This window comes from Callorhinus ursinus, unplaced genomic scaffold (genome assembly GCF_003265705.2).
Source record: "Callorhinus ursinus isolate GAN/ISIS: 27379988/994484 unplaced genomic scaffold, GSC_fseal_2.0 scaffold25, whole genome shotgun sequence".
Lineage (NCBI taxonomy): Eukaryota > Metazoa > Chordata > Mammalia > Carnivora > Otariidae > Callorhinus > Callorhinus ursinus.
In genome coordinates this window covers 36,518,012-36,540,229 of record NW_027397087.1, presented here as the reverse complement: position 1 = coordinate 36,540,229, position 22,218 = coordinate 36,518,012, and the positions used below count along the sequence as shown (strand labels likewise).

Sequence of the window (22,218 nt, the reverse complement as noted above, 5' to 3'; positions counted from 1 at the left end):
AGATGTTATATATGTCCCCTTTCCCAGTCACTTCCCAAAATAACTGCTTTCTAAAATTTATTTTAAATCTCGTTTTCTTTGGAGTATCTGATACTTAGCTGTGATTTTTCTTCATTGTTAATAATTTTTTTATAGCTCACTTTATAGCAAATTAGGGGTATTTTAGAAGGCACCCCCAAAAGAGGAGACAGAGAGTGTGTGTGTGTGTGCATGTGTGTGTGTATGTACCAGCCAGCAGGCAGACACAGGCTGAGAAGAGGGACGTCTCTGCCTGTGCTGGGGTGCTGCTGAATGTAAGAGAAAGCATGTTGGAGTTATCTGGATAATCTATTATAAAAGAGAAGATATTGACCATAGGAATTTTGAGAGAACTATGTGGATGTTTAGACTCACATAAATCAGAAATTGGAATGAAGTTGCTTGTGAAGATCCATCTAGGGGAACAGTGCTTCTTCATTTCTATGAGCTTTCTGTGTCAGGCACTGTTATAAGTACTTTATTGGATATTAACTTCCTTCCTAACCAGTGAGTTAGGTATCAATATTATCCTCACTTTTTATTTTATTTTTTATTAGCTTCAGACAGATAAGGAAACAGACACAGAAAGATTAAATGGTTACACAGTTAAGCTGAGTCAGGATTTCTACTTAGGCAATATGGATCGAAGCTCACCTGGTTATTTCTACCTTACACTGCACCCAGCCATTAGCCACTACCCCACACCACACTCTTCTGCTCTTCGACACTACACTCAGGCACATGGATAAAGCTGAGTACTCAGCTATACCTGGGCTCAAGTCCATTTCCTCTTGCCTTGCTCTTCAAGCCTTTTCCTTATGAATGGTTCCTTTCTCTCTGCACACAAACAGGCATAATATGTCAGTTTTCTGCTTTTAATTTTTCAAAATCGCCCCCTTGTCCAATTCACTTAAGGTATGCTAGTTGTCCCCTTCAAAATGGGGTGTCTCTTGAGCTCTCCATCATTTCCTGACATTCTACCTGTGTTAGTCAGGACTCCTTGAGTTGCAAGGAAACAAACTGGTTTAAGCAAAAAACCATAACATTGCCTCATGTAATTGCATACGTCATGTAATAGGAGTCAACAATTCTATGATCCTAGGAATAAATCTAAAAATATATAACTATAGAGAAAGTCATTAAATTTCTGAAAGACACAAGAAGACCCAAATGTAGAAAGGTAACATGTTCATGAGAAGACTCAACATTGTAAGGATTTAAATATGATCTGTAGATTCCATGTGATTCAAATTCAAATCCAAATTTTAGTTTTTATGCTACATTGGTCTAACAGGTAACAGTTTGTTCAAAATAATAATAATAATGTATTTGGTTATTATAGCTTATAAATGACAGTAATGTTATCAAAGATGGGAGGGAAGAATTGGAAATACTCTGTTATAAGGCTCTTGTACTAGTGAAGAAGTATAGTGTTATTTAAAAGTGGGTTTGGATTAGTTGTAAATGTATTTCACAAGAACTAGGGCAACCACTAAAATTAAAGTAACTGATGGGCTAATAAAGGAGAGAAAATATAATCATAAAATGCCCAATTAAAACCATAAAAGGCAGGAAAATAGAATACCAAAAATAGAAACAATGAAGAAGGGCAACAAATGGAAAACAGTAACAAATATGTTAGATAGTAATCTAACTTTTCCAATAATCAGTTTAAGTATGAATGGTCTAAATACACCAGTTAAGGGCGCCTGGGTGGCTCAGTCGGTTAAGCATCTGCCTTTGCCTCAGGTCATGATCCCAGGGTCCTGGGATTGAGCCCCACAGCGGGCTCCCTCTCAACGGGGAACCTACTTCTCCCTCTCCCTCTGCCCCTCCCCCAACTTGTCCACTCTCTCGCTCACTCTCACAATCTTTTTTAAAAAAATTTAAAAATACTGTCTCGGGTCTCGCTACCAAGATGACCAAGAAAAGAAGGAATAATGGTCGTGCCAAAAAGGGCCGCGGCCACGTGCAGCCTATTCGCTGCACGAACTGCGCCCGTTGTGTGCCCAAGGATAAGGCCATTAAGAAGTTATATGGAACATAGTAGAGGCTGCCGCCGTCAGGGACATTTCCGAAGCGAGCGTCTTCGACGCCTATGTGCTTCCCAAGCTGTATGTGAAACTACATTATTGTGTGAGTTGTGCCATTCACAGCAAGGTAGTCAGGAATCGCTCTCGTGAAGCACGGAAGGACCGAACACCCCCACCCCGATTTAGACCTGCAGGTGCTGCCCCACGACCTCCACCAAAGCCCATGTAAGGAGCTAAGTCCTTAAGGACTGAAGAAAAGCTGTTCTCCAGAAAAAAAATAAATGGCGATTACACTTCAAAAAAAAAAAATTTAAAAATAAATACACCAGTTAAAAGACAGAAATTGCCAGAGACGATTAAAAAAAATAAGACCCAACTACATCTTGTCTATATACATCTGCTTCTCCCTCTCCCACTCCCCCTGCCAGGCTAACAGTAATGGAAATCAATGAATAGATACTAATTTCAGACAGAGCCATCTTGAGAGCAAGGAAAATTATCAGGGAAAAAGGAGAATTACATGATAATAAAGGAGTCAGTTCCCCAAGAAGAATAATCCTTAATGTGTGTGGCCTAACAATAAAGCATAAAAGTATATGAGGGAAACATTTATGAAACTGCAAGGAGAAACATGCACTATTACAGTTGGAGTCTTCAACTTGATCAGTTGAAGACTCAGCAACTGACAAATTCAGCACATAGAAAATCAGTAGTGACATCACATCATTTTACATAATTTAGCATCATCCGTCAACTGGATCTATACATTCTCCTTGAATTTACATGGAACATTCACCAAGATAGACCACATTCTGGGACATAAAACACACCTTAAATTTTTAAAAGTTGAAGTCATACAATGTATGCTCTCAGACCACAATGGGATTAAATTGGAATCCAATAATATAACCAAAAGTCCCGAAATATTTGAAAATTAAGAGTCTCATGCTCTACCGACTGAGCTAGCCGGGCACGTCCGAAATATTTGAAAATTAAACAACATAGTTCTAAGTAACACACAGGTCAAGAGAAATTTTAAAAATATTTTAAAACTAAATGAGGGGTGCCTGGGTGGCTCAGTCAGTTAAGCACCTGACTCTTGATCACAGGGTTGTGACTTCAAGCCTGGTGTTGGGCTCCACGCTGGGCATGGAGCCTACTTAAATATATTTTTATATATTAGATAATGTATATATGTATATAATTAAATAGATATAAATTATATATAAAAATATATACACATATATATAAAACAATAGGATACAATTTATCAAAGTTTGTGAGATGCAGGAAAAGCAGTACTTAGGAACACTGAATATATATTAGAAAAGAAGAAAGATCTAAAAAAAATAAGCTTTCACCTTAGGAAACTAGAAAAAAATCCAAAGTAAGCAAAGGAAAGAAATAATAAGAATTAGGGCAGAAATCAATGAATAGAAAAAACAGAAAATCAATAAAACCAAAAGCTGCTTCTTTCAAAAGATCTATAAAATCAGTAAGCCTCCAGCCAATCTAACCAAGAAAAAAAAAGAAGACACACATTACTCTTAACAGAAATTAAAGAGGAGCCATCACTATTGACTCCATGGATATTAAAAGAATAATAAAGGAATATTATAGATAATTCTATACCCACAAATTTGATAATCTAGATGAAATGAACTGGTTACTTGAAAGACACAATCTACCAGAATTCTCACAAGGAGAACTAGATAATCTGAATAGGCCTATATGTATTAAAGAAAATGAATCAATAATTAATATTGTTCCAAAATAGCACCAGGCCCAGATGGGTTCATTGGTGAATTTTACCATATATTTGAAGAAGAAATTGACACCAATTCTCTCTAATCTCTTCTTGAAAGTAGAGGGCAGGATTATCCTAATATCAAAACCAGATAAATACACTATAAGAAAGGAAAGCTACAAACCAGTATCTCTCCTAAACGTAGATGCAAAATACTCAACGAAATATTAGCAAATCAAATCCAACAAGGTACACAAAGAATTATACACCATAACCAAATGAGATTTACTCCAGGATGCAAAGCTAGTTCAACATTTGAAAATCAATTAATGCAATCCATTGCAACATGCTAAAGAAGAAAAATTATATGAACATATCAACAGATACAGAAAAAGCATTTGACAAAATCCAAAACCCATTCATGATAAAAACTCAGTAAACCAGGAATTGAGGGGAACTTCCTCAACTTGATAAAGGACATCTACAAAAAACCTACAGCTACCATCATACTTAATTGTGAAAAGCTAGATGCTTTCCCCCTAAGAGGAATAAGGCAAGGATGGTGCCTTTCACCACTCCTGTTCAACATTGTACTAGAAGTCCTTGCTAATGCAATAAGAACAAGAAAAGGAAATAGATACACAGATTGGGAAGGAAGGAATAAAACTGCAGATGACATTATTGTCTATGAAGGAAATTTAAAAGAATCAACAAACTCCTAGAACTAATAAGCAATTCTAGTAATGTTTTTAGGGTGCAAGACTAATATACAAATGTCAATTGCTATCCTATATATCAACAATGAATAATTGGAATTTGACATTAAAACACGACACAATTTACATTAGCACCAAAAAAATTAAAGATGTACAAGATCTATATGAGGAAAAGTACAAAACTACGATGAAATCAAAGAAGATTTAAGAGGTATTACATGTTCTTGGATAGGAAAATTCAATATTGTTATCAGCGCTTCCCAATGTGAGCCATAGATTAAATGTAATCCCAGTCAAAATCCCAGAAAGTTATTTTATGGACATTTACAAACAGAAAGTTTATATGGAAAAGCAAAAGACAGCCAACACAACATTGAAAGAGAATATTGTTAGGCCACACACATTAAGAGAGCAAAGCTGAGAGGTCTGACAATGTCTAATTTCAAGACTTACTGTAGTCGGGGCACCTGGGTGGCTCAGTTGGTTAAGCGACTGCCTTCGGCTCAGGTCATGATCCTGGAGTCCCGGGATCGAGTCCCACATCGGGCTCCCTGCTCGGCAGGGAGTCTGCTTCTCCCTCTGACCCTCTTCCCTCTCGTGCTCTCTATCTCTCATTCTCCCTCTCTCAAATAAATAAATAAAATCTTTAAAAAAAAAAAAAAGACTTACTGTAGTCAATATAACCAAGACAGTTGGCATTTCGTGAAAGAAGTCTAGACAAATAGGGGCACCTGGGTGGCTCAGTCGTTAAGCATGTGCCTTCGGCTCAGGTCGTGATCCCAGGGTCCTGGGATCGAGCCCTGCATCGGGCTCCCGGCTCCACAGGAAACCTGCTTCTCCCTCTCCCACTCCCCCTGCTTGTGTCCCCTCGCTCGCTGTGTCTCTATCTGTCAAATAAGTAAATAAATAAATAATCTTAAAAAAAAAAGAATAGACAAATAGATCAATGGAATGGAATAGAGAACCCAGAAAGACTAACACAATATAATCAATTGATCTTTAGCAAAGGAGTAAAGGCAACTTAATGGAGAAAGCATGTTCTACTCAACAATGGTCCTGGAACAACTGGACACCCACATACAAAAAAAAAAGGAACATCCAACATTAGTTAATATAATACAGCATATTAATAGAATAAAAGACCCACATTCTTATCTCAATAGTCACAGAAGAAGCATTGGACAAAATGGAAAACATAATGAAAGCCCTCAACAATATACTAATAGGAAGGAATTTCCACAACCTGATGAAGACTATCTAAAAAAAATCTACAGTTGACACCATACTTAATGATGAAAGAATAAAGGTTTTCCCCTAATATTGGGAACAAAGCAAGGATTTCCATGCTTTGCTCTTGTATTAAAGATTATAGTGGAGGAGAGGGGTGCCTGGGTGGCTCAATCGTTAAGTGCCTGCCTTTGGCTCAGGTCATGATCCCAGGGTCCTGGGATCGAGCCCTGCATCGGGCTCCCTGCTCCGCGGGAAGCCTGCTTCTCCCTCTCCCACTCCCCCTGCTTGTGTTCCCTCTCTCACTGTGTCTCTCTCTGTCAAATAAATAAAATCTAAAAAAAAAAATATAGTGGAGGAGAATCAAACGTTCCAGTTTTCTGAATTTTATGAATTCAATTTTAGTAATGCTTACCGCAGATGTGTGCTATAGACATTTATGTAATAATAATATAACATATACTAAAAACAAAAGTGCCTAAGGTAGAGTTTATATATCATAGTATGATCATTATGAGTAATGCCACTATGTAGGAGAAAAAACTCCCTACCACAGATTTGGATTCCATCAATATCTTATTTTTAATATATATAAAAAGAGGAAATTGGATTAGATTTAGCTAAAGTTTGTTGGGTCCTATAATTCTTTGATTATTTCCTTGATGATTTATTTTGAAATATGACTAAAATATTAAAACAACTTTTAAAAACAATTGTATTGGAAGTTCTAGTTAGTGCAATTAGGCAAGAAAAAGAAAGGTATAGGGACGCCTGGGTGGCTCAGTCAGTTAAGCGTCTGCCTTCGGCTCAGGTCATGATCCCAGGGTCCTGGGATTGAGTCCCTCATTGGGCTCCCTGCTCTGCAGGGAGCCTGCTTCTCCCTCTGCCTCTGCTTCTCTCTCTGTCTCTCATAAATAAATAAATAAATAAAATCTTTAAAAAAAAAAAAAAAAGAAAGGTATACAGATTAAACAGGAAACAGTAAAACTGTCTTTATTTGCAGATGATGTGGTTGTTCATGGAGAATATCCAATTGAATCTATAAAAAAGCCACTAGAACTTATATTTGAGTTTAGCAACATTGCAGGATATAGATCAATAGACAGAAATCAATTACATTTTTATATACAAGCAACAAACTACTAGAAATTGCAGTTTTTAAAAAAGATACGATTTGCAATTAAAAATTTGAAATTCGGGACGCCTGCGTGGCTCAGTCGGTTAGGCATCTACCTTCAGCTCAAGTCATGATCCCAGGGTCCTGGATCGAGTCCCGCACTGGGCTCCCTGCTCAGCAGGGAGCCTGCTTCTCCCTCTGCCTGCTGCTCCCCCCTGCTTGTGCTCTCTTTCTGACAGATAAATAAAATTTTTTAAAAAATTGAAATTCAACAAAATATATAAAAAACCTTATACACTGAAAACTACAAAATATTCATTTGAGAGAAAAGCCTAAACAAATGGAAAGACATACTTTCTTCAACAAGCAGAAGTCTCAGTTTTGTTAAGATGTTGATTCTTCCCCATAATGATGTGTAGATTCAATGCAATTCCAGGCAAAATCTCAGCAGGCTTTTTTGCAGAAATTGGCAAGCTGATTCTAAAATTTATATGGAAATGCAAAGGTCCTAGGAATGCCAAAACAACTCTGAAAAAGAGCAAGGTTGGAGAAAGGATAGCCTTTCTCAACAAATGGTGCTAACACAAATGGATATCCATATGCAAAAAAATGTATATCTTTTAACTAGCTCAATCCATATCTCACACCATACACAAAAATTAACTAAAAATGATGCATAGAACTAAATGCAAGACTGAATGCTATAAAACTTCTAGGAGAAAACATGGAAAATCTTTGTGTCCTTGGCTTAGGCAAAGATTTCTTAAATATGCCACCAAAAGCATTATCCATTAAATTACAAATTGATAAATTGTTCATCATAAAATTAAAGCTGAAAACTGCTCTTCAAAAGTTACTGTTAATAGAATGAAAATATAAGCCACAGCCTGGCAGAAAAAAAATCTTTGCAAAGCATAAATTTGACAAAGGATTGGAACTAATTAAAGAATATAAAGAACTCCCAAAGCATAACAAGAAGAAAACAATGCAATTTTTCTTACTGGGTAATAGATTGCGGTAGATTGTAAATAAATGCATGAAAATATTCTCAACATCATTAATCATTAGGGAGATGGAAATTAAAACTATAATGAAATATCACTACATGCCTATTAGAATGATTAAAATTTAAAAGACTGACAATAAAAACTGTTAACAAGAATGTGAAAAACTTGAATTCTCATAACACTGTGAGAATGTAAAATGTAACAACCACTTTGGAAAACAGTTTGACATTTTCTTAAAAAGCTAACCATACACCTGTGACGTGATGCAGCTGCTCTACTCCTTGGTATTGACCTAAGAGAAAAATAAATATATGCCTATAAGGAGACTTGTACATGAATGTTCATAGCAGCTTAGCTTGTAATAGCCAAAAACTGGAAATAACTCAAATGTCCATTAAAGGTGAATGGATAAACAAATAGTGGTATATACATACAATGAAATAGTACTCAGCAATAAAAAGGAGTAAACTATCCATGCACACAACAACATGGGTGGTTCTAAAATTAATTTGCTAAGTAAAGAAGCCAGAAAAAAAGAAGAGTACATAATGTATGATTCCATTTATGTAAAACTATAGAAAGTGCAAATTAATCTATACCGGCAAAAAAAATGTATCAGTGATTGCTTGAGGATAGGATAGGCAGGAAGGAGCAGAAGGGAGAAACAACAGGAGCACAACTAAACCTTTGAATGTGATGGATCTGCTTGCTATCTTGATTGTGGTGATTTCACAGGTTCATATGTCAACATTTATCAAATAATATATTCTAGGGGTGGCTGGCTGGCTTTTGATCTTGGGGTTGTAAGTTTGAGCTCCACATTAGGTGTAGAGATTACTTAAATAAAATATTTTAAAAATTATATATTCTAAATATGTGCATTTTATTGTATTCAATCATACCTCAATAAAGCTATTTTATTTTTTTAAAAGATTTTATTTATTTATTTGACAGAGAGATAGAGAGCACAAGTAGGCAGAGAGGCAGGCAGAGGGAGAGGGAGAAGCAGCCTCCCCACCAAGCAGGGAGCCCGATGCGCGACTCGATCCCAGGTCCCTGGAATCATGACCTGAGCCGAAGGCAGACGCTTAACTGACTGAGCCACACAGGCGCCCCAATAAAGCTATTTTAAAACACACTATCACCCTATAACCCCCCCAAAATACTAGCATTTGGGGATGAATCCATGCCTATACAACCAACATGTATTCAGTATCTATGCAGGAAAAAGCAAGGGAAGGCAATGAGAGGTATAATATACTTGAGAATAGGAAAGCCCACAAATAACTGACAGGAAGTAAATGGTAAGTACAATCTGAGAATCACTCCAAAACTGAGAGGAAGTCATACAGACTCAGTTTGCAAGCAAATGCAAAGGATCTGCAGTAATTTCTGGAGATGTTGAAGTGGTCTGAGTGCTTATAATATCTTGATACTAACAAATCAAAACTTCCTTCCAGGACAAAGCCAAACTGAGAAGAAACTGATGGGAGTAGAATCCAAATAGAGCTGGGCAGGGACTATAAGGGCAAAAGACAGAGAAGGCCCTAATAAAAGTGGGTGGGACCGTGGAAGATGCAGATCTCAGAAGTCAGAGGCCATATTTTCATTATTTCTTTAAGGAAAAATAAAGAAAACTCTATAGCTTTGAAGCTAAAATACCTATTCTTCCCATTGTTCCTTGTAGTCAGAAAAGCTCATTGCATTCAAACATGAGCAATTGAAACTGATCTCAGCTGAATCCCATAGTCATCATAAAAAAGAAAAGAATATAATAATGTCCCCGTTGACAATGAAAGCATGGTGGAAGGATTTACCCAGAAAGAAAAAAGGAAGAAAATCATTAAGAAAATGAAAAAAATTATTAAAAATCAGTATAAGAATTAGAAAATTTCAGAAATGCGATAATAGGAAAAACTTAAGATTTTTTAGAAGTCAGTTTACAGAACTCAGGAAAGAGAATAAACTAAAAGTTATTTCTGAAATGAAAACTAAAGGAGAAGGAACCCAAGAGAAAATGAAAATGCCTAATATTTTCAGACAAGTTTCAATGAAGGACTTTTTTACAATACAGAAGAAAGAGATAAAAATGGATTTGAGAGAAAGTGATAGAAAAAGAAGATAGTCAAAGAAGATCTAACATATGTATGATAGGATTTACTGAAGAGGAAAACCAAAGCAATGGAACAGAATATGTACTAAAACTATACTATAATAATATTTTTCTTGGGACGCCTTTGTGGCTCAGTCAGTTAAGCGTCTGCCTTCGGCTCAGGTCATGATCTCAGAGTCCTGAGACTGAGTCCTGCATCGGGCTCCCTGCTCAGTGGGGAGCCTGCTTCTCCCTCTGCCTTCTCCCCCTGCTTGTACTCTCTCTCTGACAAATAAATAAACTCTTAAAATATATATATATATTTTTCTCATATAAAAAGGCTTCAAACTACAGGTTGAAGAGACACACATGTACCTGGAAGAACAAACCCGGGTTGACCAACACAGAAGAAATGGTAACACACATCTGCAGTGCCAGTGCTGGGCCCTTATCCAAAGATGGTCTCTGTATGCTAGCCCTATGTTGTTTACTCCTTCAGACAGACTAAGACCTACTAGCACAAAAGCCCACTGGCAACATTTTTACACATTGAATAGCTTTATTTGTTTTTAACTTTTTTTTAAGAGATTTTATTTGTCTGAGAGAGAGAGATCATGAGCGGGGAGGGGGGTGGGGGAGGGATAGAGGGAGAAGCAGACCCCCCACTGAGCAGGGAGACTGATGCAGGACTCAACAGGACTCTGGGATCATGACCTGAGCAAAGGCAGATGCTTAACCAACTGAGCCACCCAGGCACCCCCCACTGAATTCTTTTAAAGATTGTTGAAATAAGCAGAATTTTAGCCATTTACAACCTGTCTGCTTTGTGTAATGTTAACCTTAAAAATAAAACTACCAGTTATTTTACCAGCAAAATTGAGTTTATGCAGGAATAACAGAATTGTGATTCAGGAGAAGCAAACTACAGCAAGCCCATAGGCAAATACAGTAAACAAAGGGGAGGAATGCTGTCTTGTAGAAGAAAGGGGCAGTTCTGGGAGGGCTGTCGAGTAAAGCTGGGAGTAAAAAAAAAAACAAAAAACCTCAGTGGAGTAAATTGGGAGTTTGAAGTAAAGTGGAATTTCATTGGCTGAGTTGTGGACAGTCTTTTATTGGCTGGGCTGTTCCCCCGAGAGGAGAAAAACCTTTTCCCCTCCTTCTGGGGTAATAAAGTAGTATTGACTTGCAGGTGTGTCTCTTCCTGCTGGATCTGCAATCTACTAGGAGCATGAGAGCTCCCCCTGCTGGTTTCCTGACTCCATTCTAAATGAGGTTTCATTTCATTAATTTTCATAATGCCTGTGAAACTGAAGCTGACATAAAAAAGCCATAAATAAGAAAAACCCCAGAGCTATAAAGACCCTGAGCCACTGTTGAGCATCACGTAGACATGTAAACCCTCTCTTTGGTCTCCCTCCCATCAGGAGTTCTCTTGTTCTCCTCCCCTTCTGGGTGGTGGCCCCTGTACAGGTGCCCTTGGAAGGTCTCCAGCTGGGAGAAACACCAACCCCCAGGAACCCCTTGCAAACCTGTCAAAGCGCCGCACAAATAAAACTCATTGTGTGCTACTGCCACCCTGTGGTCATATCTTTTACATTGATCAACCTTTTTGATTTATTTATGTATTTATTTATTTGACAGAGAGAGCGAGACAGAGCACAAGCAGGGGGAGTGGTAGGCAGAGGGAGAGGGAGAAGCAGGACCCCGGGATCATGACCTGAGCCAAAGGCAGACACTTAACCAACTGAGCCACTCAGGAGCCCAAGAGATTACAGAATCGTCTTAAATATAACTTTCATATGAACTGGGAAACAAAAAAAAAATTATTTGGCTCAATTTATTGTGAGATTCACTTCATTACAGTGGTCTGGAACTGAACCTGCAATATCTCTGAAGTGTTTCTATATAGGGTAAAATCAGCATAATACCAGGTATATCACTAAAATCAGAGTAGTTGCAACTAGTTGTTTTAGAGAGCCAATCCCTACCTTGTGCCAAAAAGCAAGTAGTAAAAAATTCAATTAAGATGAACATAGAAATTAATGAAATGAAAAATTACAACAGAGTTAGTCAATAATACAAAAAGATTATTGTTTGGAAAATGCAAGCATTAGTCAACTATGATCAAGAAAAAAAACCTGGGTGGCTGAGTCGGTTAAGCATTCCACTCTTGATCTCAGTTCAGGTCTTGATCTCAGGGTAATGAGTTTAAGCCCCATGTTGGGCTCCATGTTGGGCGTGGACCCTACTTAAAAAAAAAAAAAGGAAAAAGAAAAAAGAGAGAGAAAAAAACATTAAGAATGAAAGACAAGATATAGCTGCGGGAATACAAGAGATGAAAAATTGAGAAACATTAGGTTAAATATTGTGCAAATACATTTAACACTACAACACAAGTTTTTAAAGGAATTATTAATTACCAAAACTGACTCATGAAGAAGTATGAAGATATTTTGTGTGGTACCAGATATTTGAATGGAAGAGATGCACCAACCAAAACACTAAGCCTTTTAAAAATCAGTTTTATGCTTTTTTTTCTAAAACACATTTTATTAAATTTTCCCAAGTAAATGTGCTAGAAAATTTTGTAAAGAAATACCTTAAAATAATAATTCATAATAAAAATAGTTGAAAAGAAAATTAGGGAGCTAATCTAAAGTAATAGCTCTTAGGAAATTACCCAAAATGCATCAAAGAAAGTCAAGGTGATGGAAATTGTGAAAGAGATAAAGAGTTAGGGAGAGAGAGAGTGAGACCATCTGACATAGCTAATCAGATTTTCTGAGGGAGTGACTAGAAAGAATGGGATATTGCAGGTTTGGTTCCCTAGGAAGCTGCCTCTTAGACCAAGTTTAGCATTCAGGATGTTTATTAAGGAGTACCATTGGAGTCAATTTCCATAAAAGGGAGAGTGAGAGGAAGCAGGAATAGAGAGAGGAAGAAGATGAGCTGTGATTCAGGGCCAACAACAACTACAGATGACTCCACAGGAGCTCTGTTGGCCTTCAAAATTGTTCTGATTTGGGCTGAGACATGTAGGCTTTTATAATCCTATGTTGATCAATCATTGGATGTGGGCTGCCCTGGAAGGGACATGACCTTGAGGCAATCTCTGAATGTGCTGACAGCTGAAGGCTACCTGCCCACAGCATTCCCACAACTATTACAACAGATTCTTCACCAAAGGGGAGGGAAGAAGGCCTGAACAGCACATCATACCACATGAGAGAAAGACACTAATTAAGAAAACAATGACTGAGGATTCTATAGAATTGAAGAAAAATATAAATATGGTGATTTAGGAAGCACAAGAAATTTCAAGCCATTAAAAGAAAAAGAATTATACACTTAAACACATTTTGAAAATGAAGACTATAGAGAAAAAAGAGAAAAAATCTTAAGTGCAGCCATAAAGAAAACCCAGTTACCTGAAGAGAAATCACAAGCTGACTGCTAGTTGACTTCTCATAAGCAAAAATGGAAACCAAAGGATGGTGAATTCATATCTTCAAAATGTTGAGAGAAAATAACTGTACACGCACTAAGCTATCATTCAAAAAATGGGCCAAAATACAACATTTCCAGATAAGCATAGCAAAGTTTACCACCAACAGACTCCTCACTAAAGGAAATTCTAAAGCAATAGTTTTTAAACTTGTTTACAAGGACACTGAAATCAACAGGGCAGCTGTGAAACACTATGCCTATGTACCACCCCAGCAATTCTGATTCAATTAGTCTAGCCTATGGCTGTAAGAAGGTACCCCTTCTCCTCCCACCACCAAGGTGGTGTCAGAGGAGGTCAAATGGGGAGGTAAGGACTTTCATCCCCACCCAACATTACAAGCTCCTCTTCTCTGGGTTCAGTGAAGGCCACCTGGGACTCATCCCCCTCCCTGCTGGAATAGTGTCTAAAGGGCCTAGTTGGAAGTTCCTACCTCCAACCAGTAGTAATAAGACCCCTTTCCCTCCCATTCAGGGTGGTTTCAGCAGAGACCTACTAGGAAACCTGCACTTAAACCCCCACCTGTCAGTAACAAGGCTGTGTTTCTCGACTAGTGTAGGGTCAAAGGAGACCTGCTAAAAAAGAAATTGTAAATATTCAGAGTTTCATAAAAAAAAAAAACCCATCTCATAATAGGAATCAACACTGAGATGAAATAGATATTGGAATTAACTGCCAAGGATTTAAAAGAACCATCATAAAATGCTTTAAGAAGCAATTACAAACACACTTGAAACAAATTTAAAAAAAAAATAGAAAGTCTCAGCAAAGAAGTAGAAAATATTAATAAGAACCACATGGAAAATTGAGAACTGAAAAAAACACAACCAAAATGAGTAACTCTCTAGATGGGCTCAACGTCAAAATGTAGATAACAGAGGAAAGAATCAGTGAACTTGAAGACAGAATAGAACTTACCCAATCTGAACAACAGAGGGAAAATAGACTTAAAAAATTTAACAGAGCCTCAAGGACCTATGGGATTATAACAAAAGATCTAACATTCCTGTCATCATAATCCTGGAAAAAAAGAGGAAAGAGGTAGGGGCTGTAAAAGTACTTAAAGAAATAATGGCTAAAAATGATAAAAATTTAGCAAAAGGCAAAAATCTATAGATTAAAGCCAAAACAGGGTAAAGCTAAAGAAATCCACATCAAGACACATCACAGTCGGGGATGCCTGGGTGGCTCAGTCAGTTAAGTGTCCAACTCTTAGTTTCAGCTCATTTCATGATCTCAGGGTCGTGAGGTCAAGCCCTGCATTGGGCTCTGGACTGGGCATGGAGCCTGCTTGAGATTCTCTCTCTCCCTCTGCTCCTCACCCTCTCTCTCAATCAAAAAAAAAAAAAAAAAACACATCATGGTCAAACTTCTGAAAACTAAAGACAAAGGTAACAATTGTGAAAGTGGAAAAAAAAAAGAGAGAGATGACACCTTACCAATTGGGAAACAATTTGAATGATAAAAGATTTCTCATCAGAAACTATGGATGCCATTTTTAAAAAGTGGCACAACATTTTTTAAGTGCTGAAAGAAAAGAACTGTCAAACTAGAACTTTATATCTGCAAAATTTTCCTTCAGGAAAGAAGAAGGAATCAAAACATTTTCAGATGAAGGAAAACTTAGAGAATTCATCACCAGTACAACTACCTTAAAAGAATGGCTAAAGAAGTTTTTTACATGTAAATGAAATGATAAAAGAAGGAATCTTGGATTATCTGGAAGGAGGAAGGAACAATGGAAAGAACAAAAGTATGGGTATATACAAGAAGCTTTACTGCTCCTTTTGAGTTTTCCAAATTTTTATTCAATAACATTGTCTTATGTGGTTCTCAAAATATGGAGAGAACAGGGGCGCCTGGGTGGCTCAGTCATTTAAGCATCTGCCTTTGGCTCAGGTCATGATCCCAGGGTCCTGGGTTCGAGCCCCGCATCAGGCTCCCTGCTCGGCGGGAAGCCTGGTTCTTCCTCTCCCACTCCGCCTGCTTGTGTTCCCTCTCTCGCTGTGTCTCTCTCTGTCAAATAAATAAAATCTTTAAAAGAAAAAAATATGGAGAAAACATATTTAAGACCCTTATATTATAAATGAGGGAATATAAAAGGACTTAAAAGTAGGTAAGTTTTCTGTACTTCACTTGAACTGGTAAAATTTTAACACCGGTAAACTGTGATATTTATGTATGATATACATAGGATAAGGAACAAAAAACCCTGAGGAAGACAAAAGAAAATAAAGAAGCTGGGGCCCCTGGGTGACTCAGTTGGTTAAGTGTCTGCCTTCGGCTCAGGTCATGATCCCAGGGTCCTGGGATCGAGCCCCATGTCAGGCTCTCTGCTCGGTGGAGATCCTGCTTCTTCCTCTCCCTCTGCCCCTCCCCCCACTCATTCTCTCTCTCTCTCTTGCTCACTCTCGCTCTATCTCGAAAAAATAAAATCTTACAAAAAGAAAACAAACAAACAAAAAAACACTAAGTGGCGATTTAAGCCCTAACATACGGATAATTACATTAAATGTAAATGGTCCAAATACAGCAATTAAAAGATGAAGATTGGCAGCTTGGATTTTTCAAATGACCCAATTATATGCGGTCTACAAAAAATTCTCTTCAAATACAACAGTATAGGTAGGTTGAAAATAAAACGGTGGAAAAAGATATGCAAACATTAACCAGAATAAATCAGGGGTGGTTATATTAATATCAGATAAAAGTAGATCTCAGAGCAAGAAATTTATCTGGAACAGAGAATGACATTACATAATGATCGAAGAGTCAATTCACCAAGAAGACATAGCAATTCCAAATTTGTATGAACCAGTCAACAGAACTACAAGACACGTGAAGCAAAAACTAATAGAACTGAAAGGAGAAATAGTTAAATTCACAAGTAACAGTTGATAAAACAACTGCCCATAAAGTCAGAAAGAATATAGAAGAACTCAAAAACTAATGATGTAATGTATGGTAATTAACATAACAATAAAATTTTAAAAAAATAAAAAAATATAGAAGAACTCAACAACATCATCAAGCAACAGGTTCTAATGATCATTTATAGAACACTCCACCCAACTACAGCAGAATATACATTCTTTTCAAGCACCAACAAATCATTTACTGAGTTCGATCATGCTCTGAGGGTAACAAAACCTCAACAAATATAAAAGGATTGAAATCGTACAGATTATTTCTGACCAAAATGAACTCAAACTAGAAATCAATTACAGAAAGATAACAGCAAAGTCTCCAAACACTTGGAAACTAAACAATACAGTTATAAATAATCCATGGGTCAAAGAGCAAGGAAATTAAAAAATACATCAAACTGAAGGAAAGTGAAATATTCTGGTAACATACTTTATAATTAGGTAATTAAAAGGGGTAGCTTTTATTAAAAGTTAAAAAAATTTAAAAATCACAATTTATTTCTTAATTTGAATGTTTCCATAAGAATATTTTGTTAATTCCAATTACTACTGCTGCTCTTTAATGGTTTCTTGGAGTGGTCAATCAGCAGAGGTTAGCAATTTTGTTGAAAGAAAGCAAGAAAAAATTTATGAAATAATTATAGAATTTATAAATTATTTATCTCTATTGGATTCTTCTGTTCAAACATCACTAGCCTATCAAGAGAACAGTCAAACATAAACAAGAGTAGTAAGATTCCATCAGCTCTGATATTTTGCCAACTTTCAGCTGTATAAAAAACCGCTCTACACATACTTTTTATTTTTATTATAGACGTATATTTGTGAAAATAAGAGGCGAACATATTTAACAAATTGTAACTTGATTTGTATCTTTTAAATATTTAGATACACGGTATGTCTATCTCCCTTTCTTCTCTTACCCTGGGCCCAGCCGATGTTAGGGGCGGGCCTGTCCTAACCTCCTTAACTCTCAGACCCGCAGCTCCTTTTCCGGAGAAGGAGGATAACACTTCTGAGCTCACGGAATTGGGATGAACGAGGCAACTGAGAAAATGTGGCTAATGTAAGTTCTCTCACTCTCCTGCGGAGGAATCAGTGTCCAAGGAATGTTTTAGAGTTTTGTTTTTTTTTTTCTTTTTTTCTCTCGTTAAGAATTTATTTTTACTTTTATTTTGGGGGGGATGCAGGGGAGACGAACGTGTTTGAGGCTCGTGGTTAAGGAAGTGAAGACACCGAAGAGGGAAGTGTGATGGGGCGGGGTGGGATCGGCTCCGAGGAACTGGCTTTGGTAGTGGTAATGAAGAAGAGGAATCCCCATCCACCCCCGCAGGAAACGCTCCAGTGATTGGAGGTGTGTGTGGCTGCGTGTGTGCCTGTGTGTGAGGAGGGGGCTAGCTCCAACTCCCGCAGACATCACCACGCATGACGAAGCTACTTCCCCTCACGCGGTCCAAGGCGCACACGCGCGATCCACAGCCACGCCCGCACACACTCGACACACACAGGGCGTCCGAGGGTCCAGTTGCCATGGCGAACAGGAGCGCGTGAGCCCAGCCGCCCCTCCCGCCCCCAGCCAAGCCCGGTCAACTCCAGCTCTGATTGGTCGCTGCCTCCTCATTATGCAAATCATTTGCGTAGACTCGGCGGCCGGCTGCCTGACGTCACCAAGCACGGGGGCTGGGGCTCGGGGCTCGGCTCCGGGAGAGCTCGGGCGGGAGCCCGGATAGCGCCGCGCGGGGACCTCAACCCAGACCCCAGCGTCCCGCCGCCTCGGCCCGGTCCTGCCCCGCCCCCGGCCCCGCCCCTTTCCAGCCCGCCCCACCCCCTCTACGCCCCTCCACCCGGACCCCGCCCCCTGTGAAGCCCCCCCGCCCCCGCAGCCCGGACCCCGCCCCCTCCCCCTGGCCCTCGCCATCGGTCCAGGGAGGGGACGGCGGGACAGGCGGGACTGGTGGGACCGGCGGGAGGGCGGACCGGGCGGGGATATGGCCGCGGCGCCCGGAGGGTCTGCGCCGCCCGCCGGCCCCGGCCCGCGCCTGGGTTTCAGCACCGCGGACAGCGGCGTCGGCATGAGCGGGCTAAACCCCGGTCCTGCCGTGCCCATGAAGGACCACGACGCCATCAAGCTCTTCGTGGGGCAGATCCCGCGGGGCTTGGACGAGCAGGACCTCAAGCCGCTGTTCGAGGAATTCGGCCGCATCTACGAGCTGACGGTGCTGAAGGACCGGCTCACCGGCCTCCACAAAGGTGCGCGGGGTCAGCCCAGCCCAGCCCAGCCCAGCCCTGCCCCAATCCGATTAGAGTGGGCCCGGCCCAAACCCCAGCCTCAACCGCAGCCCCAACCTTAGCTCTGCCTAGAGTCAGTCCAACACCAGTCCAATACCAGTCCCACTATAGCCCAGTCTCCTCCCCAGATCACAGAACCCCCCAACCCAGAATTTTCTCTCTGACATCCTCCCACTGATCATCACTCTGATCCCCTGACATGTTCTCCACTCTAACCTCTAACTCCCTACCCTTCATCTCTCACATCCCAACAGTCCCGACCTTTCAGTTGGACCTCCCTCCATCGCTCTTATCAGACACCCCAAAACCTGGAATTAGGAAACTTATTTGACCTTTCGGTCTCTAATACCCTCAATCTCCCAAACCCTGGACCCAATCATTTCTGACCTCCTCCCCCAATCTGGTGCCACCCCCACTCAGGCCTAACCACCCGCACACACATCTTGGACTTGTACCCCTCATTCTGGCCTCCAAGCTCAGTCAACCCCCACAGAGCTTTCCTTTGATGCAGATGCTAACCACCCCCTCCCCAACCCAAAGTCCTCCCTTCTTCAGAATCCAGGCCTGGCTAACTCACAAAATCCAATTCTCCTCGAGGAGGCTCTCGGCTCCAAATTCCACCCTTACGTTTGACAATAACCCAATCTCTCCAACCCCGACAGAATGCCAACACTCTGCCTCTTCTGACTTGAGTCCAGAACCCTGACCTCAGCTGGGAAAATCTGCCACCTTTTGCCCCCTCATTTCAGGTTTCCTGTCAGCTGAACCCACATTTCTTTTATCCTTTAATCTCCCCACTCTGGTGCCTCATCTTTACCCCTCCCCAATCCTCTTTATGGCCTCCTGCTTTCCCTCCTTCACAGGCTGGTCCTGGAGCAGAGCCTGTGGAACCAGAGCCTCAGGGTGGGTCAGGTTGAAGAGGCAGAAGAGATTTTTTCCCTGCCCTTGCTAAAGAGACAGGCACCACAGTCCTGTCCAGCCACACCCCTTTCTTCCTGTAGAGAGAGGGAGGAGGCTTGTTTACATGCAGAAAAGTCTGTCCAGGCTGGGCTAGAGTAAGAAAGCCAGAGTCACATGTCATACATGGGCTGGGGAAGGAAATTATTTGAAGAGAGACACCTCTACCTCTCCCCACCTTCTCCATGCTTCAGTTTCAGAATTTGAGGGGGAAGGGTCACCAACTATTCTCCATGATTTTCCTAGGAGAAAAGTGGTGGGCCCTGGGTAATAGCTAAAGGTACTTTCCTAAGGGTTGAGAGCTGGAATCAGGCTACCACCTCTTTTCAACTGGGAGGCCTTGGAAAGTTCCTAGGCACACTTACACAGGGGCTTCACAGAAATGCCCACAGAAGATCTGGGACCAGCGAGGTAGCAATGTGTCTTTGATACTTTGGGGTGGGATTACTTTAAAAGGGGCATGAAAGAATAAGACTATACCATCCAGATTCCTTCTAATGCAGTCCAACTGCCTGGCTGTCCATCTATCCATAGCAACTCACTTTCTTATTTTCCAGACATTTATTTCAGTATGTAAGCACAAGCTAATCTTTCTGGGCCATCTGTACAATAAGAGAAGTGTATAAGATACCTTTAATTCTCACTCTTCTCATTCAAATACCACCAGAGTCTCTGAATTGTTCCCTCATCCTTTTTCTCCCTCTCCATTTAGCTCTAATTCTTCCTGTTTTTTATTTTCATGTGTCTCTCCCTCAAGCCATGCTTCTCTGTCTTTCCATCCCTCCTTCTTCCACCACCTACCCCAGGTAGTGCACATGGGGCTCCTTTGGGCAGCAGTTGGGCCCCTGAGACTTTCAGACAGGGCCCTGGCCCTGCCCAGTTCTGACGTCAGCTGATATGGCTGAGTGGCAGAAGATGGAGCAGAGATGTAAGCAAAATCAGGTGTTTGGTGATTTATCCCCAAACCAACCCGAAGTTCTCCAAGGCAGAGTTGCCTTGCAAGATGATGGGGAGGGTCTCCAAGTCAACATCTTCCCCACTTCCTCCCCAGGAACAGCGATATCCAAAAGCCAGAGTGACTCATTTTCCTTTTGATGACTGGGTACTGAGGGAGGCAGCCACGGTGCTTTGAAAACAACGTCAGCCTAGGAGTTAGGAGATTTGAAACCCTATTCTGCCACTGACACACTCTCTGGGTTCAGTTTCCCTATTGATACAATAGGAGTTTGTCTCAGGTGTTCTCTAAGGTCCCTTTAATTTAATGAATAACAGATAGCCACCCACCTTAAGGGGCAGTCACATAGAAGACGTCAGAAAAAATGTTCCATTTGCCTTCCTAGTCTGCTGAGGTCTAAGTAGAAAACTTCATGAAGCTCCTAATGGCTTCTCACATCCACTTTCTCTTCCTTCAGTCTTTCTCCTTCCTACACTCAGAAGGCTCTTTTTGAAAACATAGATCTTATATCATGTCAGATCTCAGCTTAAAATCCTTTAGTGGCTCTTCATTGCTCTTAGGTAAAAGTTCAAAATCCAGACTGAGGCATACAAGGTTATAGATGACCTGATCCCTGCACACCTCACCGTCCACTATGCCTCCTTTCACCAATCTCCAACCATACTAGTCTTCCATCCATTTCCCTAAGACATCAAATTCTTGCCTCAGTCTTCATATGTGCTATTCCCTCAGCCTGAAATAATCACCACTCTTTCTTGTCACCTGGTTAAGCCCTATTTGCTATTGAGGATTCAATGTGTTCTTTGAAGCATTCCTCAACCCTTTGGACTCAAATTACATTCCCCTCATGATTCTTTACATAATCCCCATGGGAGTAGGGAACGTGTCTGTCTTGTTACCACTTCATCCCCAAGCCCGTTATAATGCCCCACTGTAATAAGTATTCAACTAATATTTTCTGAATGAGTGAGTGCTCAATGGCTGTTGGAAAAGAGGAGATCCCTGCCTCAGTGCGTCCTAGCAGGCTACAGTTTCTGAGGCTGAACCTAAAGAGGAGAAGGACTGATCCTTTGGCTCAACCGAGTCTCCTTCTCTGTCCCATAACTACTGGCTCTTTTAGAGAAGTAAGATTTGGGGCACAATAACCCTTTAACAGGCCCTATCTTGAAGTACTGGGAGAGCTGACAGATCAAGCTCCTTGGATAGGATTGGAGGTCCCTGAAAGCTCCTCTCTACAGAAAGTCCTTAAATTAGCCCCATCTTGCAAGCCTCAAATTAACCCATTCCTCAGCTTCAAACTTGGAGGAGGGAGGCATTAAGAAGAAGTTGTGGGGTCCTGGGTTTGGCTCCCAACCCTCTTCCTCTTTTTTGCCTCCTCCCATCTGAAACTGAGTTGGGAAGGAATTGAGGTTGATTCTGGGAGACTCTGTGAGTATGAATCCGAAAAGGAAGGGAGAGGCTGGGGTTAAAGCTGAAGGCAAAGCTGCTTAGGGAGGTTTAACCCCAACCGGACTTACGGCTGGAGTGGGGAGGGGAGATGTGGGATTGTATGAGCATGTGGCTGGATGTGGGTACACATGTTCCCTAGGCAAGAAGCCAGGAGCAAATGAGAGGGAGCCAGAATCTGG

General features: G+C 40.5%; 1 protein-coding gene and 1 pseudogene across 9 annotated transcripts in view; both read left to right on the top strand.

Moving 5' to 3' along the window:
• Positions 1 to 1,921: 1,921 nt before the first annotated feature.
• Positions 1,922 to 2,375, top strand: LOC112833078 (small ribosomal subunit protein eS26 pseudogene; annotated as a pseudogene).
• A 15,821-nt stretch (positions 2,376 to 18,196) lies between these two features.
• Positions 18,197 to 22,218, top strand: part of CELF6 (CUGBP Elav-like family member 6) — a 28,945-nt gene continuing 24,923 nt past the window's right edge. For 7 of the 9 annotated variants that reach the window (XM_073877306.1, XM_073877309.1, XM_025884429.2 and 4 more), the window contains exon 1: positions 18,202 to 18,639. In XM_073877306.1, coding sequence (XP_073733407.1) covers positions 18,378 to 18,639 — 262 coding nt within the window. In that variant the 5' untranslated portion in view covers positions 18,202 to 18,377. Of the gene's footprint in view, positions 18,640 to 22,218 lie in introns of all 9 variants that reach the window. The other 2 variants (XM_073877311.1, XM_073877304.1) reach the window with 2 other exon arrangements.